Source organism: Chroicocephalus ridibundus, chromosome 12 (genome assembly GCF_963924245.1).
Source record: "Chroicocephalus ridibundus chromosome 12, bChrRid1.1, whole genome shotgun sequence".
NCBI lineage: Eukaryota > Metazoa > Chordata > Aves > Charadriiformes > Laridae > Chroicocephalus > Chroicocephalus ridibundus.
Window position 1 is genome coordinate 4,650,702 of NC_086295.1, and position 27,685 is coordinate 4,678,386.

Here is a 27,685-nt window from a genome sequence, read left to right on the forward strand (position 1 = left end):
GAACTTGGTGTGTGTTAGAAAGTTGCTCAAGCTCACATCAGCCTCCTTTCTGACAGTGCTTATATTTAACTACGTATGCTTCAAGACCATAGGAGCTCAGAAGTACAGTAATCTTGGTTTTATCAGCAACCACCCGTAGCCTAAATCCAGGCTTCTGATGTGTGTGCCTGCCCGTAATTACATTCAGAATTTGGTCTTGTCAGCACATACTAGTTTTACAGTTGTATGTTGACGTGTGGACCCACATATCCAGTGGGTTACAGTTACAGTTGGAACTTCTTATATCGGAACAAATCTAAGTTTTTGAGAGAAAGGAGTAGATATCCTTCACATTTTATGGAGCTTGGCACTCTTAATTAGGTGGACCATTAAACCACTGTTGTAAACATGGTATATAAACCTTGATAGTAAGTTCCAAGTAAGTGATTGCCAAGTAGGCAAAATGGCAGAAATTAATGCCAAGGATTTTGTAAAGCTGTGGCAGCAAAGGCGAGTATGGAATTGCAAAAGTAGTAACTGCCGAGGTACAGTGTCACGGAGGGGACTTCATCGATCTGTTTGGGTGCTGCCAGCCTCCATCCTTAACACCTTGAGTGTCGTGAACTTGAAGTCATCTCGCTTGAGAGACAGAATGTGTTGATGTGCCTGACACCAGTGAAGTGTCACCTTGGGAGATGAAGGGCAGGGAGTTCCTGATGATGCTCCATGGACAACAGATTAAGCTGCGTGGTAGGAGTGACTTACTGAACGCTGTGGGAAATGTATGTATGCGCTACTCCGTGTTGGTGTATTACTTCTCTCGTATTTGTGCTTTGCAAGTGGGATGAAATTCAGTCTGAAAATATGAGTGTGACTGATTACTGTCAACATATCCACATTTAAGATCTTTTTGTCTGTTTTGGGGTGTAAGAAGAGGATAATTTGGAGCATAACTTAAAAGATATGTGTCTCTACCACGCAGCAGGCTGGCATTAACTAGGCTTTTTTTGGATAATACTGTCAAATGTTATGAAAGGTGATGAAAATTCCTGTGAATTCTTCTCAGCTTGATGGATGCTTTGTTATTTTGGTCATAAGCATCCTTTCTAAAGATGAATGTTTAGGTGACTATTAGAATTTCTCTACCCAGTATCTTAGGGTGGTTGTGGGGTTAACTTGGAGATGTAAAGCCAAGGAAATAATATGCTTTATTGTAAAGTTAAAAATGTTGTGCTTATAAGTAGTTAAGCTTCAAATAACATTAATTTCATCGTTCTGATCTATTGCCAGTTTAGTTTGGGTGGGGACTTAACATTTTGTGATCTGTGGTCTTGGATTTGCCTGTTGCTCTTCTGACTTGAAAACAGTATTTATAGCCCCTCAACAGCAATATAGCAAGGGAAATAGCTGGTTTCAATTGGCATTTGCTGTTTGAGGATTTCAGCTATTCAGTGTGCTACACATAATGCTTGTTCCCTTGAGGAAATCGTGTTACAGAGTACTCTTCAATAGTTTCTCTCATGTTTTGCATGGTTTCAAGTGTAGTATCTCTTTCAAAACCAAACTTGACTGAACCCAAACAGTAAAAACTGACAGCTGTTTTAACCAAGTAACTTAAGACAGGTTTTCTTAAAAGTCTGTAGTAATTTAAAGAAGTGTTTCTCTGGGATGTTAGGAGCCACTGGAGGATTGAGCTTCAAATCTAGTCCCTTTTAATGTAAGTTATCTGAAGCCTGGTGAAAATAAGCTGCATCGTGTAATGAATGCACGGTCTTTCTAGGCAGCAGTTGTATTTTGTGGTATTCTTTCAAGATGAACCTGTTACTTAATTTGGTACAACTTGGGTTTGTCTCAGTCTCTGAAAAACATGTCTGTGAGCTTGTATTGGATTTTGTAATACTGTCATTTCCTTCCCCATACAGGACTTGTGGAAGAGGAAACACAAAGATTTCCAAATGAATAACCGAAAGGAAGATATGGAGATTGCTTCCCACTACCGTCATCTGCTGCGTGAGCTTAACGAGCAGAGACAACACGGCATCCTCTGTGATGTTTGCATTATAGTGGAGGGGAAGATATTTAAGGCTCACAAAAACGTTCTGCTTGGTAGTAGTCGCTACTTCAAAACGCTGTACTGCCAGGTACAGAAAACCTCCGACCAGGCCACAGTCACACATTTAGACATTGTAACTGCACAAGGCTTCAAAGCCATCATTGACTTCATGTATTCCGCACACCTAGCGCTGACCAGCAGAAACGTCATTGAGGTGATGTCAGCTGCTAGCTATCTGCAAATGACAGATATCGTACAAGCCTGTCACAATTTCATAAAAGCAGCTCTCGACATAAGCATAAAGTCAGATGCCTCAGATGACCTCGTCGATTATGAACTTGGAGCCCCTTCCAGCAGTAGCACGGATGCTTTGATTTCAGCGGTCGTGGCTGGCAGGAGTATATCTCCCTGGTTGGCTCGGCGAACAAGCCCAGCAAACTCTTCTGGAGATTCAGCTATTGCCAGCTGCCATGAAGGAGGGAGTAGTTACGGAAAAGAGGATCAAGAACCAAAAACAGAGAACCACGAAGACATTTCATCCCAGTCTCTTTGGTCTAGTGACATGGGCTATGGGTCTTTACGTATCAAAGAGGAACAGGTTTCACCGTCACATTATGGTGGGGGTGAACTACATTCTGCCAAGGATAGTGCAATACAGAATGCGTTCTCGGAACAAGGAGTGGGGGATGGCTGGCAACCCACGGGGCGCAGGAAGAACAGGAAAAATAAAGAAACTGTGCGGCATATTACGCAGCAAGTAGAGGACGACAGCAGGGCAAGTTCTCCAATGCCGTCTTTTTTACCTGCCTCAGGATGGCCGTACAGCAGTCGAGACCCAAGTAAGTCATTCTGATTTTTGTGGCTGAAATTAAAAATGCTGAGTTAATTGGATCCGTTTATGGTGTGATCTTATCAGTCTCTGGAATATATTAGCTTGCCAGAAACTGAAAAATGTAGGAACCTGCGTTGCCAGCAATTCAAAAGAACCAAGCACCGTACGCTTCAGTTGGGGACCTCAGTGTCACAGCATTGCGGGCTGGTTCTCCTGTGAAAGGAACTGGTAGTTCTGTTTTGGCCTTGAACATAGAATGGCCTAAATTGCCCCCAAAAACACTATTATAATTGTTGGAATTAATGAGAGAAAAGGTTAGAATTTATTTTAGCAGGTGTGCAAACTGATGTCAAGGTTGAAGAATTTTCCTTGCAGAGTATATTGATGATGTAATTACACCACACACGGGTGTCATTTAGTCTTAACGATACTATTTTCTTGATACTCAGGTGTCACTTTCTCATGTGTAAGAAGACCATAGCTTGTTGCTGGTAATGGCAAGATAAGTGTTTGGTAACCGTTAAGAATAATGTGGGTTTTTGAGGTACTACTAAGGCTTACAATGTATTTTGATGTGTGACTACTTGTCTGAGATGAGTGGCTGATTTTAAAGTGTATAGCCAGGGAGAAAAATGTTTTCTTGCCATCTTTTGAATCTTCAGTAGTTATTTTTCTGCCTCAGTATAACGGTCCTAGTCGAGTCATTAATCACTGGCAGTTAATAGATCCAGGAATGCTGCTGATGTAGGGTTTGGGTGGCTTTTTTTCCTAAGGACTTGAAGGGAGTGTGGTATTAAACTCCCTCAAGCTGACTTGAAGAACTTTGTCTGTGTGAGTTAGCCTGTGTTTCATTGCATACCAGAGTCCAAGTTGGCCAGGAGAAGGGTGTGTGAGATTGTATACCCTTATGTTGCCAAATTCAGATGAAAAAAGCAATATAAATGGCACTGAAAGTCTGAAGAGTCTTTATGGGCTGAAAAAGGATGTTTAAGTTGTCTCCATACTGAAGTTTAAATGTGGTTTTCATTGAACGGGTAACTCTGTACAAATGTCTTTTAGATTTATGATATTTCAGTTATCTGCTGCAGCAAGCTTGCATGTAATTATTCTAATTGGCTGATGATAAAATCTAAACAATGTCAGTTAGAAGAAAAATGTGAGATAACTTAAGATAACAGTGATTTATGACGAATCATGATTTTTATAATACATGTATTTTAGGATTGTTTTGAATTAAGATTCAGCATGGATTGCCTGGTTTGCTGTTCACACGCAAATATTTTCCACTTTCGCAGCATCCTGTAAAAACAGCTCAGCCACTTGTACTGTCTGGGGGGGGTTGGACAGGTATGTGAAGCAAACTACCCATGTTGGAATGACTGCAGAAACACAACTGCAACTCTGATCGTTGTAGCAAACTGGTTATAGATTGAATGTCTTTAAATTACTAGAAACAGTGCAAAATAGAAGAGATTGTATTACGGGAAGCTGAATGGTGTCTAGATTACTTAATTCCTGATTGTTAAGGAATTAAATAGAAGTGGCCTTTTTCTTTACAGCTGTTTGCAGATGAGAGGAAGATGGTGTCTAGTGTTGACTCAGTGCAGTGCTGAGACAGCGCATCAGCAGGCACAATCAAATTATTTGTTCCCAAGCTTGTCTTAAATGTGATTTCCAATAAAAGAGGTGTTTCTCATGATAGGAAAGGGGAAGCGGAGTGGTGGTGGTTGGGGGAGTAGTTTCAATATTCCAGTAGTGCTGGTAAAGCAAAAGGAAAAACTGAATAGCAGCAGTTCTCACAGTCCAGAACGAGAGGAATGCCAGAACCCAACAGGCTACGTATGTTGGCAGGGGCCAGCTGGTCTGGCAGCTGTTCCAAGAGCAGTGTGTGCAGAGTGGAGGTAACCACACTGAGCACAGGGGACATTTGGAGACAGAGCTGCTCAAGGTTTCCCCATGTTGACCATTTGGAGAGGTGAGCAGAGATGAAATTCTCCTTTCTGCCCAGCTGAAAAGGGGTGTTTCTGTGCTCTTCAGCTCGTGGGATGGGTGCGTCTCTGCATGCTTAGGGGAAGCACACAGGAGGAGCCCTGCCTGCATTTTAGGTTGAATTTTCTTGTCTTTTGGGGGATTTTTGGGTATGAATTCAGAGAATTTGAGATCTGTGTGTGCTGAGTTTCAGTTAACACTTGGGCATCTTGTCAGCAGCAAGGCTCTCATGTGCTCGCGTGTGTTGATGTGTGGTTTGGGTGAAATCAGAGTTGGTCGCTTGGGTAAGGTTGCTTCTCTTTCAGTGTGTAGTGAGACCATCCCCGCTATCCCAAACCATCCCTGTCTTGGTCCCTACAAGCAGTAGGGCCTTTTGGTCTTACATTGATATTTCCCATCTCCAGCAGGTGGAAGCAACCCTCTTGCAAACTGCTCCATCTCCCAAGTTGCCAAGCTACAGGGTTCTCTCCTTAGGTGTTGGGTATTGGTATCCCAGGTTCTTCCCTCTCCTGCTAGAATTCAGAAGTAGTCTAGGGGTATTGCAAACTTAGCTCCCATGCATGAAGAAAAATTGATTCTCTTGTGTGAAAATGGATAATGGCAAGTATCTGCACTGTGTAATGAGTATTTGGGATGTGTTTAAATTTCAGCTTGAAGTTCTCTGATTTAGTAGTGTCAGGCTTCAATCTTTAAAACAGACTTCATAGTTTAGGGCTCTCTTTTTTAACTTCATGTATTTAGAAGTGTCCCTATCTATTGTTCATAGCTAAGGTGAAAAGGTACTCGTTCGCTGAGGAAATGGGTGTTGAATGTTCTTTTGTAAGTAGCTGAGAGGAAAAAAGGCACCTAGGACTCTTTGTTCTTTGGGGCTCATTCACTTTTCTGATCTAATCAGTTATTTTAAGATGCTGCTTGTTAAGTCTGGAAGCCCTCATTGTGGGATAATTTGGATACCATTTGCAAATGTCTCTATTCTGGAGGACTAACACACACCTCCTGGTAATGAAAAAGCTGATTTAGGAGCATCCATCTTAAAAGTTCAGCATTAGCGTCTTCCTCCTGAAATTGTGCAAGATATTCATTTAGTCTTGCTTGCAAGCAGCTTCGCATTTCACCAACATGCAAGCAGCTTCTGGAAGGTGGATCTTGTAAGTAGCCATTGCGTCACCCTTTTAATTCAGTGATCATTTGGGGCAGTATACTTCAGAGGTTAAAAATACTCTGCTACTCCTGTATTATATAGGATTACTTAATTGATGTTATGTTACGAAGCAGCACATTGCAGTGACTGAAACAACTAACATCTTGTTTACACAAGTAGTGGTGCTTCTTTCAGTGGGAAATGTTCTTATCAATACAGGCAGTGTACTAAAGTGTCCCAGATACGTAAGTAGACCGTACTTAAATCTGAATCAATGGGGCCTCAAAAAGACACAGATTTTTTTAATTGGTAAGAAAATTCTATCCAAATCACTTGATTCTTTTCCAGAGGCTGGAGTGCTGCTGAGAGTCTTTGAATTTGATCACGCTATGGATTAAAATAAAAAGGAGTGTCTGGAGTAATCTTATTAATGGTAATCTAACATCATGGAAATAGCAGCTGAAGCAAGAGCTTCTTAATGTCTGACATGAAGGGTGTATCTTCTTCATCCAAGAAAGAAAGATCAGATAGGATTTGCAAAGGAACCCAAACTAAGTCGAGACGGTAGATTGAGAAACGTGATTAAGCTCTCAGTTTCAACAGGGTGGTGTCAGTCAAGCACAAAGCTTGGTGAGGACCATCTTTTCATGCTAGTTTCAGTCTATTAATTTGGATTCTCTGTTTAGCATAAAACATATTAACTTTTTTCTTTCTCATCCTGTTTGGGTTGTTCAGGATGTCAGTCTGTCATTCCTTGTATGAACCATTTATATGTATGTCTTCCTCACTAAGCTGCACTAACTTGGAACAGCAATTCTCCAAAGTAAACTGAAGGATGGGTTTTTATAAATAATAACTTGCTTCATAACTGAGCCAAGAAGAATTTCCTCCACAGACTTGCCAAAGTAACAACTCTGCCTTTTATTTTAACCTTTCTTCTCGAATTTCATAGGTTTTCTAAAGACACATATTGCTGTTTGTTAGTCTTAATATCAAAGATGCTTACGAAATTCAGAAGTAGTCTTGTGCCTTGAGCATCTTCATTTTCCTTCAGTTGCTGTTCCTTTAACGTTGCTGGATAAAGTTTTTACAGGATTACATATCCTGAGTGCGTGGGCTACAGGATCGGGTGGTATTTTAAAGGCTCTCGCCAAAGAGGACAGTTATCTTCACTGGACGAGCTGTTATGCTAGCAAAACGTTGCTGGTTTTGCCTCTTCGTATAATGGAAAACTCTGTCACTTGGAGGGTGTCTATTGAAGAATTTATTGATGGTTTTATTACTGTGTTAGTTCAAGCATAGTAGTTATGATTCAGGAATTTATTTCTAAGCAAATACTCCCACACATCTTCTGAGTGTTTGCATCCTGAAGCTACGAGTGAATTTTCGTGTACCAATTGACTGTGAAATGAAGCTAATTATTTTCAAAACAAACCAGTCATTTTTAAAGACGCTACAGTTTGGGAACTTTTTGCTTTACTTTAGTTCCATGCAGTGAAATTGTTGCATTCTGTAAGAAGAGCTTCAAGATTTAAGTAATCCCAGAGCAGTGACCTTCATGGAGAGGATGTACAGGACTTCACTGTATCCGTCTGACTTTGCAGAGTTCCAAGTTCCTTTAATATTTTCCCATCAAAATCTTAAATTATGCACAAGTTTCCTCCCTCATGGTGAGAAGACGTTCGAGTTCGTCATTTTCCAATGACACCATCTGATTTCAGTGCCTGCTGTAGGGAGTTGTGCTACTGGCTCTCTGGGAAGACGGGAGACAGCTGGTGTCGTAAGCCATTCCCTCTCCCTTTTTCTGTCTTGGTTTCTGGAGAGCAAATTACGATTACGGGAGTTGTTGGCGAGCGCAGATACTTAGCAGTTGGATTGTATAGTGAGCTTACGTTTCAGAAGGCTTCAGAGGGAGGCAAGAAAGAGCTCTGTGTAGATGAACTCTCAGCTAATTCTGTGCAGGTGAGGTCTTGACCTGTCCGAGTACAGGTAGGTGAATGTGTAGACTGTCTTATTATAGGATGATTTTATTCTTGAAAAAAAGTCTTTTTCTCAGCAAGCTACCAGGCTTCCTGTAACTTTCACCTTTTCGATGCAAATCTTCAAATCTTTCCATGATTTTTTTTCTTGATTATTAGTATTGTTTTTAAAAACAGTGAAAATTCCATTGTTTCTGTTCTGATACTTGGTAAGCATATTAGTCCAAATAGTGTCATAGAGGTCTTGCATAATGAAAAGAGGCAAAAATAGAGCATGGTGTTTGTATTCAGGATTCAGATGTTTAAGGAACTCTTAAAACTTCTGTTCTGCAAAACCTGTATAAAACTTACGAGTTTAAATGATGCTTTATAAATAATCAAGTTACCTGTCCTGAAGAGGTAGTGTTTACAAGAGAAGAAAAAAGATCTGTAGGCTGGCACTGAAGGGTTAATATTAATGAATAAATAAAGAAAATCCAGTGTGAACGAGTTCAGAAAGAATGGGGCTTTGCAATCGGTGATGGAGGCTGTTGGCTGTGAAGGATTATGCCAACGTGGAATAGAGCTAGGGAAAGCAAAGGAGGGGTAGGTGGTATGGGAGAGAAGAGTGTATAAAGAATGGGAAGAGGGATAATAGAAAAAGAGATCTGAGAACAAGTTCTGAGAACAAAGAGCCTGAAATTGGTGTATCTGAGACAGACTAAGAGATGAGAGTGCAAGGTTAAACCAGAACGTGTCTGTACCAGGAATACCTGTTGAGCGTTAAGGCACAATGAATTAATTGATTTTTAGGCTTTTCTACCCAGCTATTTGTATTAGAGATGGATAAACCTTACTGAGACTAATTCTCTCCTGTAGAGTTGTTTTTCACTCTTCTTTTTAACTTTCGGAGCCCAATATTAAAACCCTCTTGCTCCGGCTCGAAGTGCAGCTGCATGGTGAATACTGGTGCTCCCACGTGCTGTCCCGCCCTGCCTGTCTCCCGTTAGTGGCAGACTGAGCCGTCTGCTCTGAGCTTTACAAAACTGCTTTCCCTGCTCCTCAAAAAGTGTACAAAAAGCGTATTTTTTTTTTTTTTTGGGATGTGGTATCACATACTGGATATTCACTATTCATCTTGTCTAAAATAAAGATACATTGGTAAATTGTAGATTTTTATGTGATGAAAACAAACGTATTGAAGGAGATGCTAAGGGAATGCTTACTAGGTAGATTGAAAGTGTGCAGCGTTGAAATGATGCGTGTAGTGTGGCAGCTGAAAGAAATCACTGGGACAGAACACAGTCATTTACTCTTCCTTCAAATGGATTGTGATTTGAAGAGACGGAGTCTCCAATCCGTCTGAGTTCTGGTTGCAATGTAAAACCTTAAGGCAGGTGTTTAAGTATTCATCCATTCATTCAGCCATGAATGAAAACTAGGCTGGTTAAAATCTCAGTTGTCAGATTAATATCTGATGTCCTGAAACAACACAGGCTCAAATTTTAGTAGTTTCCTACTGTTAGTTCATTGTTTAGATCACTTATGCTCAATTTTGGAAACATCACTTTTTAAGGAGGATGGATGTTTTTGATTAAAACATTCAGCTTACTGGAAAGGTGTTGGAGTATTTTTGAGGGTAGGTAATAGTAAATTACAAATTGCCTGCCACTTGGAAAATTAATTACTGCATTTTTCCACCTGCTTTTCATGAAGTTGTAGTCATCGTACAAGGTATTAAAGTTTTCTTTGCTACGACTGAGGCGGGTTTAATGGTGCTTTTACTGGGGAGATATTTTGATGCCTTAAGCAGCAGTAGTCAGCGATGCCAGGCTTGCTTTCTCAGCCAGAGCTGGAGGGGTTACAGATTTGTCCTCTGATGCCACCCCCAGAATTCTTTCTTAGTGCCGAAATCAGCTTAGCCCGTGTTCTGCATTCCTCTGGCTTATGGAGCTGCCCAGGTTTCTAGACCGTCTTTGGTACTCTCTTCGTGTGTTGAAGTTTACTGCGTGGAGGTAGCTGCCACTTGCAGCAAACTGCAAAACCAAGCAAACAAAAATACCCCAAAATGCAACACACTGACCTCCTGTGTCCGTATGCTGAATTTTGGTGACACATTGCCGAAAGTGCTTGGTGAATAATTTGCGTTCTCCGTATCGCCACAGTTACAGGTGAACAAAATTATTAGGACGCAGTCTTTGCAGGACTCGCTCTTTTGAGTCTCTGTTATTAAAGGGTTAGGTCAGGTTATTTTCAAGTCTGGAAGCGAAAATCATTGCTTTAAACCCAGACACTTATTCCCTGGCTACACCCTGGCTTTAAAATGGTTCCACCCTAAACCAGCTTTAGCTCAAAGCTCAGTGTCTGTTTCCTTTCCCCACCCTGCATTCCGTTTTCCCCAGGCTCCAAAGCCGCCCTCCTCCTCCTCCTCTTCCTCCTCCCTATGGTAACAGCCGTGATTCTGTTAATCTGCTTTAACTCCAGAGATCAGGGGCACTTCCCCTCTCTTGAGTGCTCTTCTCACTATTTTAGTTGTTCCTTGTGCCAAGGTTACCCTAGGCTCATCTTTACAGAGATCTCAGCTTTTCCAAAAAAATATTTTTTACTCTTTTTTTGTTTCATTACTGAAATAAGGTTTTAGATTTTTAAGATTAAAAAAAATAATAATCACAATCATCACTGTTCAGGACTTCTACTTTCCTACTTGAAGTGTTGATTTTGCACAAAAACATAGTAGAAATTAATACTTGAGGTGCAGTGTCTAGGAATCAAACCCAAAACCTATCTTTGCTGTATTTGTCTCAGATTTTTTTAATTTTTTTTTTTTTTACATTTCTTACAGGCAGTTATTTCAAAAGGTAAATATTTGTTCTTGAGGATTTTCAAAGGCTTGATCTTGTCACATCATGAGTACTAGTGTTCATATTTAATGTGATACTTGAATGTTATATTTCTGTCCCTTCATGTTTGTGTCTATTTGTGTGCAGTTGTGCAGCAAGAGACTGTCTCTGTACTAAGCAGCAGCAGAGAATAATGTCAGTCCTTTTACTGCCTGAGTTATGAGACTTAGAAAAAGAGGTTAAGCTTGCAGTCAACCTTAATATTTTTAAAGCGATAGTCTGCCTGTTTTGGGGAAACAAGAGTTTGACTTCAGGTGTTTCTGCGCTGCTCAGTCATTCCTGCTTCTGCAAGGACCACTTTTATTATTCCATTTTACAGTAGCTTCAGAAATAGTCAACTCATCCAGTTTAACTATTTCCTCCTCCTTTGCATTTGGGTGTTTTGTTGTATCTTGTTTTGGGGAAGATCAGTTCAGTGACCAGCTTGACTTTGTAGCCCTACAAAGAGTTGAGTTGAGGTCACTAACACGTGGTGGGAGAGTGGCAACAAACAGGACAAACAGATGGGTTTGGGGCCAGGAGCTCCTTTTGCTGACGCAGTCCACAGAAAAATATCTGCAGAACGTGAGTCAATGTTAGAAAAACAAATATCACAGGAATAAGATAATTTTTTTTTTTCCAGATATCTGGAGCAGTTGAGGGAATTTTCTAGTTGATATTTGTACACTGGTTAGTTCGGAGTAAAACAAAGATGGAAATATACTTGTAGGATAACACTGCAGAAATACCAATATAAACCCAGGTCCTATTTGTGTAGAACAAGCCTGTTTTATTTTAGAAATACTATTTTAGAGATATTTAGGAGAAGGTTTCAGTTGGTAAAACATGTATGGTGAACGTCCTATGGCTGTATATTGAATATAATTTTCAAGCCTATATGATGAATACTGCCTTTCAACTGGCACGGACTCCCCCTGAGCCCTCCAGAACAGTAAAGCATTGGAAATGTGCAGTTTTATGCAGGATGGTGTTTCTCAGGAACTCAAATCCTGACAGCACAGGACAGTGTCCCAGCTCACCCTGCTTTGAATCATGGTTCAGAAGCTGTAGTAGAAGAAGAGATGGAAAAGTGCAGTCTGAAGGAGAAAGCGTTTTTGCTTCTGTAAGGATTCAGTTAGGATATCTTACAGTCTTTAACATACAGGAGGTTTTTAATGATCATATAAGTTGTGGTTAAAGATCTGTGTTTGCCTGATAGTTTCCTGAGTTCTGAAATTGGAGCTTATTTTGAATGCTGCGCACATTTATCATATCCACATGTATACTATTATGTTTGTAAAAAAGCGCTAATCAAAACCAATATAGCTCATGGCATCACTTCTTTATGTAAATATTACAGTATGTGAGGATGATTTTGCTTAACAAACAGTAAGTTGTGAAACAGTTTTTGAAGGATTTCTGTTAGAAAGGAAGGGGGTATCTGAAATACAGGCTTCAAGGATATTTTCAGCAGCTGGTAAAGGATTGTCGTTTTTCTACCAGCCCAGGTGTTCTTTTTTTTTTTTTTTTTCTCCGAAGAAAACACACTAGGAAATTAAAGGGTTGTCTTTTTCTTTTTTTTCCTGTGAGTTTAAAAATTAATTGTATTTTGCACAGAAAGAGATCAAGCCAAATCTTCCTAAACTTATACAAGAAACATCATCCCTGAAACTTTAGATTAAATCTACTGTCAGACAGATCTGTAGAGATACTTGACACACATAGGTAGAAGAACTTCAGAAAATTAAGTCTTTGATTTCACCTAAGATTTTTTTCCAGAAGAGTTTGGCTCAGGTCATAATTGGGCAGCGTCCTTGAAAGAAAAGCTGAGTTTAAGTGGCTCCCACTTTCCCTTGGTACTTAATTGCACCCCCACGCTCTGCTGCAGTTGTTCCACTGAAAATGTCTGTGCAACCGTGTAGTGAACTGGACTGGGAACTGATCTGGGTGTAAAAATAACTTTTTTTAATAAACCGGTTTATTTTTAACATATTAGTTCCTGTCTCAGGTTTACCTCACAACTATGCATGTAATCTTGATACAACTGAGGGAACAGGAGGGGGAGATGCAGGAATGAGTGTTTGGGGTGGGACAAATTGCTAATATTGGGACCTCTTCCCTTGCCCCCCTCTCCCCTTTCTGCCTGTTGTGTTGTAAACAAAAAAAAAAATTACATTTGCCACTGTGCTACAAGTTACCCAGCTGTGTGCAGGAGATCCTAGACCACTACCCCAGAAAGCACGATGCCTGCATCCATCACAGGAGGCTTCCAAGGCTGATGCTGTTTACTTTGTTCATTAACAACTTGGGCGGTGGGATGGAGCGAACCCGCAGCAAGTTGTGGGATGACACCAGACTGGGAGGAATGATTTGCTGGAAGGCAGCAGTGCCAGAAACAGCGTGAATTCAACAAAGACAAATGTGAAGTCCTGCGTGTGGGACAGAATAACCCCATGCACCGGTACGGGTTGGCAGGCAAGGAGTGAGAAAGCAGCTTTGCAGAAAATGTGTTCTGGTGAGCAAGGAGCTGAAGAGGGGTCTGCGTGCCCTCGCGGCAGCGAAGGCTGGCTGCGTGCTCAGCTGCTTTACCAAGAGCGTGTCAAGGGAAGTGAGACCACCTTTGGAGTACAAGATCCAGTTTGGGGATCTCCAGGACAAGAGAGACTTTGACAAGCTTGAGCAAGCCCAGCCAAGGTCATCAAGATGCTGCGTAGGAGGAGAGGCTGAGACGGCTTGGTTCAACCTTGGAGAAAGGGGGTGAATGTATTGTCCAGAGCCAGACCCTTCTCAGATATGTGTGGGGAAAGGATGGGAGGTAATGGCCACAAGTTACAGGAAGGGAAATTCTCATGGGGCAAAAGGAGGAAATTCTTCACAGAGTGGTCAAATGATGGAGGAAGGGGCTGGAGAAGTTGTGGTATCTCTCTCCCTGCAGATATTCAGAACTTGGCTGTACAAGCCCCTGAGCAATGGGATCTAACTCTACAAGTGTATCCCTGAAGTCGCTTTCAACCGAATTTATTCTACGATTCTTAAAAATGGATCCAGGTAATACGGCAGCAGTGCTGTCCCAAGTCAGGACAGCTGCTCTCTCGCTGTCTCTTGGTGACACCACTTCAGTTGTTGTTTTCAAACGGTACCTTCCTCGATGCTTGCCTTTCTCTTTCTGACAGCAGGACTCGTGTACCTGAAAGTTTGTCTTCCCTTCACCTTTCCACCCTAATTTATGTAAAGAGACAATATTGTCTCCACCTATAAACTTTATTGTGGGTTTTAATGTGCTTTGTTGTACAGTGTTAAAAAGAGAATGAGCAGTATGACTTGCCAGCCTGTCTTCATGGTTGCCTATAGGAGGGAAAGTGTTTGGTGGACTTAGCTGGGGATTCTACTGTTTATGGCTGTCAAGTGTGCTGTATAAATACAAGTAGGATATAAGTTTGTCCAGTGTTTCTTTAATTAGGTCCAGATAGTTGTGGGATCTTGCTGTCACTCTTAGCTTTGGCAAGTGGCCACAAATTGCAGGCAGCCGGAGACCTCGGCTGGGTTTAGTTGACGGTGTGACTGATGTTGGGTTAAAAGGATGCTGGTGAAACCAGCAGGACGATGGCGTTCGTTCTGCTGAACCACCTAAAGGCTGAAGTTCTGCTGAAACAGGCACAGCAGTGTGTGATCGGGTGAGCTGTGTGGAAAGGATAAGGATGCTTCTTGTGACAGGAGGTGGCTCCAACTGACGTTGTCTTTGGAGGTTGTGGGGACTTGTAGAGAGTTTGCACCAGGAGCTGAGCAGCCATAACCTCCCCTTCCGAAAGGAGGAATGGCTCGTGCTGTGGGGAGAAGTGCTAAATTCGAGGGGGGTTGAGGCAAGGTCGGAAGGGCTCCTAAAAGCCTCCTGAAATTTGCTGGGGTGGTAGAGAAAACGTACAGAAACTGGATAAAAAAGCTAAAAGCTTTGTCTGTGAATTATAAGCTAAAAGCTGTTGCCCTCCTTTCAAGGACCGCCGTGTTTCCCCTGCCTCGCCGACGGTTGGGTCCCTGGTTGGGTAGGCAGTGGTGTGACGAATCTGTGACGTGCGACCTCATCATCCTGGATGCTCGGCAGAGAACCATTACTGCTTTGTGTTTCTGACAGCCAGAAAAGGACTTTGAAGAGAAGATGACAGGCTTCTTGGATCTCCTTGTACCTCGAGACTGTAATGAAAAGAGCAATATTGAGGAATAGCAGCCTGGCAAAAAATTACCTTTAATTCTTGTTTCTGCTTTGAATTTTCCAGCAGCAGATGTAATCTTATACATCTTTTATGCACACATTTCTCTCTTCCCATGGGTTTAGTCCTCCAGCTACAGATTTCTAGAAGATGTTCAACTATGTACGTGAGAGAGCCGGAATAAAAGTTGAAAGAGGAAAAAATTATTAAAAAAACCAAAACAAAACACCAACCAAATTATGAAAGGGAATAATAGCCTTGGGAGTCTGGGAAACAACAGAAAACACCACTGGGGCTTTACTGAGAAGGTAAAAACACAGTGCAAACAAGAAATAAGCGGTGTGAGAGAAGCAGACACTGAGGAGGTAGTTTGGTAACAGCTGAGTTTACGCTCTAACGAGGAAAAACGACAGAAGCATTACAGAGAAGAAATACAAGAAAAAATTTAGTTTGTGTATTAAAGTAATTAGTTAAGGTACTCAAATGGATTCTTTAAAATGGAGAAGCTTTTCCTTGGCCTTTCTGAGATGGCCTGTGTGTTTTTTCAGTTGTTTGACTAGGATTAATGCTTTTTACTGTCAGTTTTCTCAGAGACCTTGGAAAACAATTTATCACGTTAACATTTACTTTGGATACTTTTAGTAAGTTGCATCACCTTTATTTCTGCCATAGCCCTTCCCCAGGGGCTGTCAGTTGTCTGTAGTACTTCTTGATTTTCTGATTAGTACAACTTGGTTTTCTGGTACTTGGGTTTGTGACAGGAGCTCAGTTTATATGACTTTCAGTTAATGTGGGGTTTTTTGGGTTGGTTTGTTTGTTTGTTTGTTTGTTTTATGGTGGTAGTGGCATGCCTGCTGATAAATGGAATTTCTGATCTGGATTTGGGCTTTGCATAATGTGGCAAAGCAAGCGGCTTTCCTGGGGCTGTCCTTCCCGTGTAGAGCAAGCGTACAGTTCAGTTTTGTTTTGCCTGAGGGTAAATTTCTGCGCGACAGCCACCCTGTGTGCGTTCAGGGTGTTGTACTGGCCCCAGCGTTATTCTTATTTGTAGATCTGTTAAAGCCTGCCTGGTTAGCGTGGTTGGGAATTAAATGCCTTTTGTCCTGCAGTGCTCCGCTGGGCGCTCTCGGTGAAAGGATTCGCTGCGCGATCTCGGTGAAAAGATGCTCGTAATCGGGCTTCCTGTATTCCTTTTCCATTACGCTTTCGTGCGTAGGGAAGAACTTTACCAGTTAAATGTCGCTTTCGGAGTTTCAGAGATGCGTGGAAATACTGTTGCCAAAATTGTAAAAAAAAAAAACAAACAAAAAAACCCAAAAAAAAAACAAAAAAAAAAACCCGTGTGTTTTATTCAAAAATAATAATAATAAATATTCAAGTCAACAAACTAATACAGCTTTTCTAAAGCTTTCGTGTCTTGGAAAGTAGGCTCGTGTAATAGAATAACTACAAAATAATTATTTGCTAAAGAGACTAATGAGCTCAGTTTTTTAGAGCAGCGTTAATCCCGTTTTAGCTCGCTGCCCTGGTCAGGTTTTCCTGCAAGCGGTGCCTGGAGTCCGGGCGTGAAAAAGGAGATGTGGAGGAGTCGGAGGGAGCTCTCGGGCTGGCGCCTGACCCACTGCCTTGAGTAATTGCAAAATAGAAGCTCATTTACTAAAGCTTGGTTTACGTACTGTTGAAGCACTGGAGTAAACAGTTTAGATTACTGGGAAGTGACAGATACTTTTGATTCATATAATTCTTTGGCTAAACTTGTTAAAAGAAGCCGTATTCTAGAGAAAAGAGAGAAGTGGTTTTGGAGGCGTCGTGAAGAGGAACTTCATGCATTTTTGGGGTTTTGGTGTACTGAGAGTATTTTGGTACTTATGTGACTAAGTGGATATTTATTTTGCCTTAATATGTATTTGATTAGATTACATCAGCTATAAATACTGGAAGCTCTAAAGCCTCTATTTCACTGTCTGTCTCTAATCTTGGCTTTTGAGGAACATTTAATGTCTTGTTGTGGTTACAATTAATCTGCGTGTGTTTTAGCAATTAGTGTTTATGTGCAGCAGGCAGTAACGGATTCTGGCAACTGTCAATCAGCATCTGTAATTGGCTATGAAAAAGGAAGGAAGAAAACACGAGGTGATTTACTGCCTGCCCGGTTATTTGGCAACACCGTTTTGTTGACAAACACCCTTCCTGGCACCAGTTATTTGCTGTGATTTGCCATGTAGGTGGTGAGGAGCAGAGGAATAGCGGAATTATCATTGCTTTGGTTTGATAAAGCTGTCTGTTACATTACCGGTTTAATGGGCTAGAATTTACTTGCTTTGCCACCTTTTGTAGCAGCTGCTGTTTCTTAAACTCTTGTAATTTCCCTTAATGTGGAAATGTTTGCTTTTAAAACAAACTTCATTATCATCTAGAAAAATGCCTGTACCTGTTAACCGCTCACTCAGTAACAGAGGGGTGACAAAACATGTAAAAATTCAAAGCAATTGAATTCTTCTGCTTGGCTAAGATTTAATAAAACCAATCATAGGAGATTATACAAGCAAAACACAGATGGAGGGGGGAAAATGGTTTGTTTTAAAGAGAGAGTAGTTCACATAGTTGCTGCTACTATGTTTGTAGCCCCGGCCTTGGCTATTCCTTACATCTCCGGGGTGTAGGAGTACTCTGCTAATGATTGTTTTTTCCTTATTGTTTGCTTTGAGGCTTTTTGTTTTTTAAAGGAAGTGGAAAAAGTTAACAGCAAGGGGTACTGGCAGTACAGTAGATCTGAATAAAGTAAATCTGAACATGTTAAGGAACCTGACGTGCCCTGGGCTGGGGCTGGGAAATTCACTGACTGGTCCTGGCTCTGCAGGCTGGACACCTGGAGCAAGTCACTGCGTCTTTCTCTGGCCATTACCACCTGTAAAATGGAGATAAAAATAATGATATTATTCCTTTAGCAGTTTTCCAGCTTACAGGAGGTAGGCACTGTACCGGTGTCCTCATTAGCACTTTTCAATAAGGCTGTGCAAATTGATAGCTTGCCCTGGTTTGACGTTGTTGGATGCTACTACCGCATGCCAGTCTGCCACACTCCTCCTCCTTCTCCTTCCTCCTCCTGAGCTCTGGGCTGCAAAACCCTCTGCAGGGGAGTAAGTTTATTGCTGTGGTGTATGTGGACAACGCCTGAATTCCTTGCCCTGAGAAGTGCAAGAATTTCTGAAAGCAGCTGAGTGTTAATTTTGTACACGTCAAACCACTATTCTGAACTGTAACAGTTACATTAAGTAGATTTAAACATATTTTGAACTTGGAGGCACTAAAATCTTCAGGACCTGCAAATTAGCTTCTTTTTCTATCTGATCACTCGTTATCAACGCCTTCTCTTTGTATTTCTTTCCTCTACGTGTTGATAGTGCAAATACTGCAAAGGCATTCGTTTGCTGGGAAGTTTTAGCCCTTTTTGCCAGGTACTTGACTGGGTTTGGGGCATGTCAGCTGTGTTCTGCTGCTGCAGATTCTGGAGTAGGTAACTGCAATTTGGTTTACGCGCTTTATAAATGGGGTAACAGCCTCTTCTGTAGATAATTTTTTTTTTTTTTTTTCTTCCTGTGAAGAGTAAAGAGAAGTGTAAGAGTCACTTTCCTTTACATGAGTCAAAGCTCACAGCACGAGGGACTCTGTAACAAATGTATATTTTGACATGGAGGAATTAACCTTATTATAGCTTTTTCATTTTTGTTTGGGTTTGCTAATTGTTGGTTTTCTTAATAGTCTGTTATGTTTTTATACAGTTTCTTGGTGGCTAATCTGTATTTTTTTGGGTTGCCCCCCCACAATCACTTCTGCATAAAACCTACCCTGTGATATATGCTGGGAACCGCTGATGACTGTGTATATTTCAAATAAATGACCCAAGGAATTTATACTAATTAGCAGTCCGCTATTATAGACTGTTTATTACTGGATTTTTCAAAACCTTCATCACGGGGAAGAAGTGAAAGAATGAAAATGCAGACTACCAGAGTAAAATTATGGAAAAAACAGACTTAAAGTATTTGAAACTAATTTCAGTACTAGCAGACTATCCTGAAATCTTAGTTTAAAATAAGTAAGTGGCTAAAATTTTATCCAGTCGTTGGTTGTGGGGGAGGTGGAACATATCTCTCCCCCTTTCCCCTGCCCTCTCAGTGCTTGGTGCTGGGGTTGATGTGGCAGAAGCGAAGGGTGCAGGTGGGCAGAGGCTGGAAGAACAGAAACCCCTGGCTGTGCGGTAGGTGCACTTTCTGCTGAGCCTCTGAACGGCCAAGTTCATCTTCAGACCTTCTGGAAAAGGGGATCGAGACACATGAAAAGTGACAATAAGGCCAGAATAGGTGGTGATAAGTTCCCAAGTCTCAGTTCTTTGTAGCCGTGGTTAGACAGGCACGTGTGGTCGACGTGCCACATCCCAGGAATTTGTTTGCATTTCTGATGGCATCTTTGGTCACGCAGGTGCTGATGTGACAGTGACAGAGCCCAGCAGCTCTGACAGCAGAGTGGAGCGATCGGACCCCTACGCGACCGTCGAGGAAGCCCTCATCGGTGGGGAAGCCAGCTACATCTCTCAGCCCCTGACTCCGGAGAAGGAGGACGCGCTCCAGGCTGCCACCGTCGCCAACCTGCGCGCGGCTCTCATGAGTAAGAACAGTTTGCTGTCTCTGAAAGCCGACATGCTGGGAGAGGATAGTTCTCTGCTGTTTGAGTACTTGCCCAAAGGCACGCATTCTCTCTCTCGTAAGTTTGTGTTTTTCTATTTTTTTGTTTACTGATACTTTAAGTGAAATCTTTAGTAAGAAGAAAATACAGGTCACGCTCTCATTTATTGCTACCACTATGTTTATATCCAGTTTTAAGTGCTGCTTAATCCCGCTTTCTATAAAATGTGGAAACCTCTGTCTGGTATTGATCCAACTTTAATGTTAACTGCTGAAGCTGTGGAAGGAAGTATTTAGTGCACATGTACGTAACACTTGTCCTCAAATTTCTCTTTTTCTTGTTTGCAAAATGGTACTTAAAAACAAAATACAGAGTCCTTATGGTAAAAGAAGTAGCTGCAAAGGTTTTCAGTCCAAAATTGGCTAATATTGAAAGGAGGCTTGGCTGCTGCTTCTGTGTCTGTAGAAACAGTTGTGATTTTGTAGACTGTGTGATCTTTGCTTCTCACTGTTTACTTTTAGACTTCTCTCTAAGTAATGAGCAGCTATTGATTGGTTTGTTAGACTCGCTCATGGACACGAATGTCTTTCTAGTGGTAAGCGGTTGGAGACAGCTGATAGGTACCATTACATGTGGACAACTCATCTTTCAGCATACTTTTGTATTTTCTTCATTGCAATTGTAAAATAGTTTGATTCTCCAGTGCACAAAGAAAGAAAAATTATTAAGGCTGTATTTTAATAATACTCTCAGAAGATGGGGATATAATTTATGACATAAAACAGAGGAAGCGGTGGCTTTCTGAGTACTGCATGTTAGTTTCCAGCAGAGAAGGTTTATTTTAATCTATACTGAGAAAATTGACCAATTAAATAGAATGAAAAGTTCACTGAAGATATTTTGGTTTTAGTTTCTTTAATGGCAAAAAAAAAGGTAACTTTTAATGGTCACCTGGATTGTATGATAAAGGGGAAAAACTGCACAACATAATGTCGATCTTAGTATCTCTTTTCAATTCGTATTTCTGAACAGTGGTATTATTATTTTTAAAAATCTTCCTAAATTTAGAGGGGGGAAAAATTTTTTTGTACCTTATTCTGTAGCTTTAATGTTTCTGGGAGAACTGCTGATGCAATGTTCTTGTTACTGTTAGTTTGCTTACTGAATGATCTCCAGTTAAATCAGATTTCGATGGTTCAGAGTAGGCTCCTGAGTTGAAAATCCCTTGGTTGCCTGGATCCGGTGCAGCCGTTGGGTGGCCGGGCTTGTGCGCGGTGAGAAGAGAGCCCTCAGCTGGCAGCGGGGCAGGCGGGAGCAGAGATGGATGCTCAGCTGCGAGGGTGATCGATGCTCCGCGTCTTCTCATCTGTGACTCCTGACAGGTGAAATCAATGCTTTCATCTTCTGTCATGGTAAACTGGAATAATGATGGGGCTGCCCTCTATCCATCATCCTTCTCTTGGGCGGAGGATTTTAGATTTTACTTAAAAGCTGAAGGACCGCTTGGCGTAAAGACAAATGAGTGTAAGGCACTCATAAATTTGGGTTAGAAATTAGAGATTGCCTAATGAACTGAGAAGTGGAGTTAGGGAACAGACATGGTGTAGGCAGAAGACCAACTAGGTTTAAAATAAAGCAAAGAGGGTAAATGATAGCTCAGTGAGGGATGCGATGACTGAGGAGGTCCTTCCAGCCTATATTTGAGGTCCCTGTTTTCCAGTCCTTTCACTTATTACTTGAATTTCCTTCAGCTAAGCTTCAATTATCTCATCTTTGGGAATTGCATAAGACAAAAAGACGGCTGCTCGCTTGGTCTGTAGCTCTCGCACCAGTGGGTGGCTGTGGCTGTGGCCTGGTAAGAGGATCTTTACAGAAGCAGGGAGTTAAGGGACATATTTTTCTTTCATCTTACGCAGGTTCACAGGTATCGATTTATTTTAATCACTTGAAAAAGATTTTCTGATATGACTCGCTTGCTTTTAAGTGCTCATTACTGAATACAATAGGATATCAAGTTTAATGAAAATTTTCAGTGTATAAAACGACAGTAAAGCAAGTGGTAAGAAGATTCCAGAGATCTAAAAGCACAGTCTGGGTTGGTGCTAGCTTTGTAGGTGTTTTTCGCATTTTTCTTCAAACACAATTTGAGGATGTTGAGTCATTTTAAGTCTTGGGTTATGTTAAAAAAAAAAAAAAGCAGGGGGAGTAGGCAGGAGTGCAGTGAACAAGTTTTGGGTTGTTTTTTTGTTCGTTTTTTTTTTTTTTTTTTAAAAAAAAAAACCAAACAAAACCAGCACAGTTTTAATCTGGCTAATTTGAAAAGAAACACACTTTCTCTCTTGAGTTTAAATCTCTCTTGAGCTAAAAAAATGTGAAGTGTGTTTTTAATTCTAACTGTTGTCACTAGATTGTCTTCTTACTCTCTTATGAAGCACTACAGTAAGTAACTGACTCAAGGAGCAGTATTCAAGTTTATTTTTCTGTTCTGGAGGAAAAAACTTAATAGAGGTGGACAAATCCAAAGAGTATATTAACATGTTTAGAATTCTGATGAGTCATTTCTAAAGGGGATATTACTCTCCAAGTTACTGCATACATTACAAGTTTTCATTTTTTTCTTCTGCATAGTTCATACTGTTGTAAAAGTTAATAGAGGATACCCCAAGGTTTTCATTTTACCACGTTTTTCCTAATTCATTGTATATTGCAATGATCGTATGAGGTGTGAAATTACTTAACATTCTGCTGATGGAAAATGAAGCCCAGGATGTGTGTGTGGGGTGTTGTATCACTATGATGTAGTCAAACATCATTTCTAAAGTTAAACAGTTCAAACTAATTCAAAATCGGAAGGGAAAATGTAAATATCTTGTTGGGTAACGCAGTTGCCAGAAAACCTGCAGCTGAAGAGCTCTGAGAATTTACGACGTTCATGGTGTATGATCAAGACTGACGTTGTTCATGTGCTTGTCAGAAAGCTAAAGAACACGCAGGTTTTGCAGAAAAAAAGGTCACGTCGGTTATTCGTGGGTAACGCTGGGGTCATCTTGGGTACCATTAGTTACCGAACCTGCGAAGTGTGGTGGTGGAGGTGTCTTTCAGATCAGATGTTATAGGAGGTTCAGTTTTCCCCGTCTTTACATGTTCTCATGGTTTGTCTGTAAAAGCGGGTTATTCTTTGCTGATTTCCAATTTCGGCAGTGCTGTTCTACTGAGCTCCTTGGTTTATTAATGTGTGTCGTATTTCATTTATGATACTGAACTTTGGTAGCATTGTTCCGTACGGTTACACCACATCTACAAAAGTCTCAAAGGCTTTAGTTGAATGTTTTTTTAGCTGGTTTTGCCAAGTATAATGGAGAGAATGAGAATTTTAATAATCATTAGAAAATGAGTTGGTTAGTTTACATCCTTGCTTTCTCATTTAAAAAAAAAAGTCAGAAAACTTTCATATTTTGGGGTGATTGACTACCTTAAAGGGTGACACTTCCAGATTCTCAGAATAGTACATTGCCTACTTTTTTATATGTCTAAGTTTGGCTTTTCCTGTTTACGCTGTTGCAACTGAAACTGTTTATAGAAGCAATTCCTATGAAGCTTTGCTGTCCAAGTGATTACATGGTACACAGAGCCCTTTTCTTCGGGCAAACCAGCTAATACGTTATTTTTAGTTAGTGGTTCATTGGAGCCAATAATTTATACTTGCACTGGATGTTAAAGGAATACATTTTAGACAGTGGTCAACTTTCCTGAGAGGGAGTTAAATGTATTCAGTTTGGTGCGGAATTTTTGTACGTGGCAAACCAAGATTTAGGGGAGAATGGGTGCAGTTTGAAATGAGATATAATAACCTTTGCCTTCCTCTTTTCCACAATAGTTTTCTGTCAGAGAATACTATATTCATATGAATACTGCTAAACCAGTGCATCACCTTCCATACACAAAGCTGACTGAAGGAAAGCACTTCTGATTTGTGGTTTAGAAGTTAAAATGCTTTACATTAAAATTCATTTCAATACAAATTTAGGAGGGAAAAAGGTTTCTCACAGTACTAGTCAGAATGGGGCAAAACGTAAACTCAGGTGCTGTTTGCATTCTTGTGTACAAAGTATGGGTCATTTATGTGGGTTTCTCATGTTACTTGCAGTTGTTGAAACCAAATAAATATTAATTACCATTTTAAAAAATCATCTTTGTACTTTGTTGTGTTGTACATCTTTGTGGTTTGTGTTGGATGATTGAGTTTATTGTTTCTCCTTGCTCTATTTCAGTCCTTGTTCATTAGCCTTAACTTTGGCTTTAAGAAGTGCATAGTTTCTTAGGAACCTGTGTAACTCTAGAACTGCTAATAAAGAATCAATCAAGCCAGACCCCACTGGCTTATCTTTACGCTAAAATACCGTTTGTTTAAGGAAGTGCAACCCGGAGATGCCTCTTAAGTTGTCTGTGGTCACAGTGTGTAACTTCAGTGTAAACAGGGCAGTTTGAATCAGTTTGGGATGCTCAGGAAAAAAAGGAGCGGGTGGCTGGCTAGGCAGGAATTCCCTTCCCCCCCCACCCCGCCCCTGACTTTTTTCCTATTTTGAATTTATGGGGTTTTAGCATTTTTTGTCCTGCCTTTACATGAGGACAGCAATAGATGAGCACCACCGGAATGAGAAGCACTGTTATCACACTCGAATAGAGCTAAGTTGTGAAAGATTTCCACCTGCAATCAAAGTGGAGGAAGGTAAATCAAACATCCAGCTTGTGGCACAAGAGCAGAATTTCCTTTGAAAGCTGATAAAAAGTTTGGTTTGGGATTGTTTGTGTTTAGAGACCTTTGTGTGGTTTCACTCAACTGCTTTGTTGTGACCCAGATCAGTGTATTGTATTCACACAGTATAAACTTTGACTTGTTATTTGTAGCTGCATTGAAGAGTGTGTGTTTTATATGCTTAAAGGTTTCAATCAGACTCTTTTGTGTTAGAAGTAAAAAAGCCTTTAGGGCATAGAGTGCTTTAAGTATGAATTTGTTTACTTTTATGCCATATTTCCTTCTGATTTTTACCTGCTTGCTTTTCAAAAATAATGATCTGCTCAATGTGTCATCCCCATATTCAGTCAAGGCGTTTGTTAAAGTTCATTTGACAATTTGTAATGTATGCTGGTCTTGATTACAGTCTTTATTTGTATGTAGATTTGTCATTGATTTTTTTTTTCTGTGCGGTTTCTGGAATATTGTTTACCATTTGGCTGTTGCTACAGCATAGACAAGAGGCTATGATTCTGCTTTGGCCGGTCAAATAATGTTTTATTTTTTAATTGTGGTAGATTTGTAGAATGTGATGACTGTCAGGTACGATCAAACAGTTTTGTACAAATATTTGAACTTCCACGCTTGCTAGCTATAGCATGAAAGGAATGCTTCTTCCTATCTTTTGTAAAGCACTTTGAGATCAAGGACTGACAGTACTATATTAAATAAAACGCCTCGGTCAAATCTGAAGCTTTTTGACATAAATAAATTCAAGACAGCTAGTACTAGAATAAAGTTTGCATGTACATTACTTAAAGATTGAACTGTTTGTGTTTGAAATAGTGCTTCTGCAAGAGGTGTCTTTCAGAAATGCGATGGCTCTGGATATTTGCGTTGCGTCGTGCTTCGTTCTCCCAACGGACTCTTTAGTGCCCGCGCCACGCGATAGAACCCCACCACGTACATCAGGCGCAGACGAGGCATTTTGGGTGGGGAGGCTGGTTTTTAAAACAAAACAAAAAAAGAAAATCAACCCACAAACAAATAAACAAAAAAGCCTGGCATCGCTGTCCTGCTGCATTCCCTCCCACTGACGGAAGATAAGCTGCCTTTGCAAGGCCTTTTTTAAAACCACCAGCTGGTGCTGGTTCACGTGGGTGAGATTCGTTTCCTGTGTTCCCCAGGGCCTGGCACCAACTTGAATCGTTCAAGGGGTGAATGTGATGGCAAAGTGGAAGCACCATCTCCCCCGCTGCCTTCATCACACCTTGCCACTCAGAGCCCCCCCGAGATCTGCTCTGCTGGTGAAATGTCACCAGAACCCATGATAAAAGGAGAGGTGCCTTCCTCAACCCAGGTAAGATCGTGGGGGGAAACTGCAAAGATGTTTAAATGCAAAGGTATCTATTTAATCAAATTCTCCCCCGTTAGGAGTACTTTGAAAGACTGTAATACCTTATACTTTGATCTGTTAGCGCTTTTTTTTGCCCTTTTTTTTTTTTAAGTATAGGTTATTTTAGAACTAGAAATCTGTTGAGGTCAGGGCTGATGCTGTCCTAATTTCATCCTTTCTGCCTTACCTCAACAGCACTTGGTTCAAAAAACTGTATTTTTTTTTTTTTTAGAGCATACATGTCCTTTTTATTGTAAATGCCTTCGTTTGCAAAACATTGCGCGCAGGAATATTAATAATGGCATAAAGATAGCTGAGTGCCCAGCTCTCTGTCAACCACTTGTGTTTTGCATTTGGATTTCTTCTATCTACACAGAGCTAGAAGCAGGCTGGCTTTCTGTATTACAGGAGTTTGACATAAAATCCCTAGCGTTCTGTGGCATTTCTTATTCTTAATATTTTTGAGTGAGGCTTTAGTCCCTTTAAACAAATAGGTGGAAACGCCAGTTTTCCTTTGCAGTCGCCTTAGAGCAAAGCGAGCTGGTCAGAACGGCTGGTAGCTGCTTGCGCGGTCGCCAGCAGACCTGCCCAGGCTGCATCACGCCTCTGCCTCATAGAGGGTTGCCATCTGCCGCACGCTGGCATAGTGCAAATGCTTCAGGGGGAGAAAAAAAATAAAAAAATCAGCTTTTATTTATAATTTGGGTCAGCAGTGCCAGAGAGCATTGCATAAAGGGAACTATGCAGAAAGTGTTTGTTTTCTACGGGCTTTTCTATGTGGAAAGAAAATTAGCTATGTGGGGCTAAGGGAGGATGTTCCAGTTCTGTTGTATCTGCTGGACACTTTGGACCCAGGGTTTCTTTCCCATTGGCCTGAGTGGGAGCTACTGATGGTTAGCGAGACTGAAAACTGAGCAGTTACCCAGGACCTAAGCAGGCATGTTGATTGCTCTCTTCAAAACACCGAGTCTTGCAAAATCTGGCCCAGTTAACTTAGCCATGTTGACAGTGAAAGCTTTGTGAAGGCATGTAGGGTTGCCAAGTCAAATGATGAACTCCCTTAAAGAGCAAGTGAAGGCAATGATAAGACGGGAGTCTGAGCACTAACTACAAAGATGTGTTCTTGTAAATGCTTGCCTTAACTTAAGCGTGCTTTTCATTTGCAGGCCACTTACGATGGATTTTTAGCACTTTGGCAGCTTGATAACTCGGATTCAGGTTAGTCGAGAGAAAAATATTTTTTTAAACTACCATTATTTTATGCCAGCAGACGCTGATTTCTATGTGTGTATGTGTATTTCTGTTGTAGATATGAGTTTCTCGAGATCTGAAGACACGGACATAACCACAGATGGCCTGTTCCTGGATTCGGCCCTGGCCAAGAGGCTGACCTGTGCTTTCTGCAGGAGGGTTTTCCAGTGTGCTGAGGAGCTGAAGGAGCACATCCACGAGCACGCTTTCTCCATGCTTTTCCCGTTCGACTTGGTTGGCTGCTCCCGGCCCGACAGCGTCCCTCCTGGCCAGCTCGCCCGCTTCCAGTGCTCCAAATGCCCCGCGAGCTTCACTCTGAAATCAAACATGGACCGGCATGAAAAGACCATCCACTTCAACTGTAAGAAGATGCAGTGTCCTAACTGTGCCAAGCTGTTTCGAGACAAGACAGACTTAAACCGGCACCTTATGTCTGTGCACTCGAACGAGCGTACTTTTGTGTGTCTCTTCTGTGGCAAGGGCTTCGGTACCCAGAAGAACCTCGCTAACCACGTGAAAGCGTGTTACCTGGGCTCTGCCCAGCTGGGCGGGCTTGAGCTTTTGGACAGGGTAGGACAAAA

General features: G+C 41.2%; 1 protein-coding gene across 5 annotated transcripts in view; it reads left to right on the forward strand.

The window, feature by feature from the left end:
- ZBTB46 (zinc finger and BTB domain containing 46) overlaps nt 1-27,685 on the forward strand; it is a 57,071-nt gene that overhangs the window by 15,142 nt on the left and 14,244 nt on the right. For 4 of the 5 annotated variants that reach the window (XM_063349677.1, XM_063349678.1, XM_063349676.1 and 1 more), the window contains 5 exons: nt 1,902-2,871; nt 19,519-19,800; nt 25,645-25,817; nt 27,020-27,071; nt 27,163-27,465. In XM_063349677.1, the coding sequence (XP_063205747.1) occupies nt 1,902-2,871; nt 19,519-19,800; nt 25,645-25,817; nt 27,020-27,071; nt 27,163-27,465 (1,780 nt within the window). The remainder of the gene's footprint in view (nt 1-1,901; nt 2,872-19,518; nt 19,801-25,644; nt 25,818-27,019; nt 27,072-27,162; nt 27,466-27,685) is intronic. The other variant, XM_063349679.1, reaches the window with a different exon arrangement.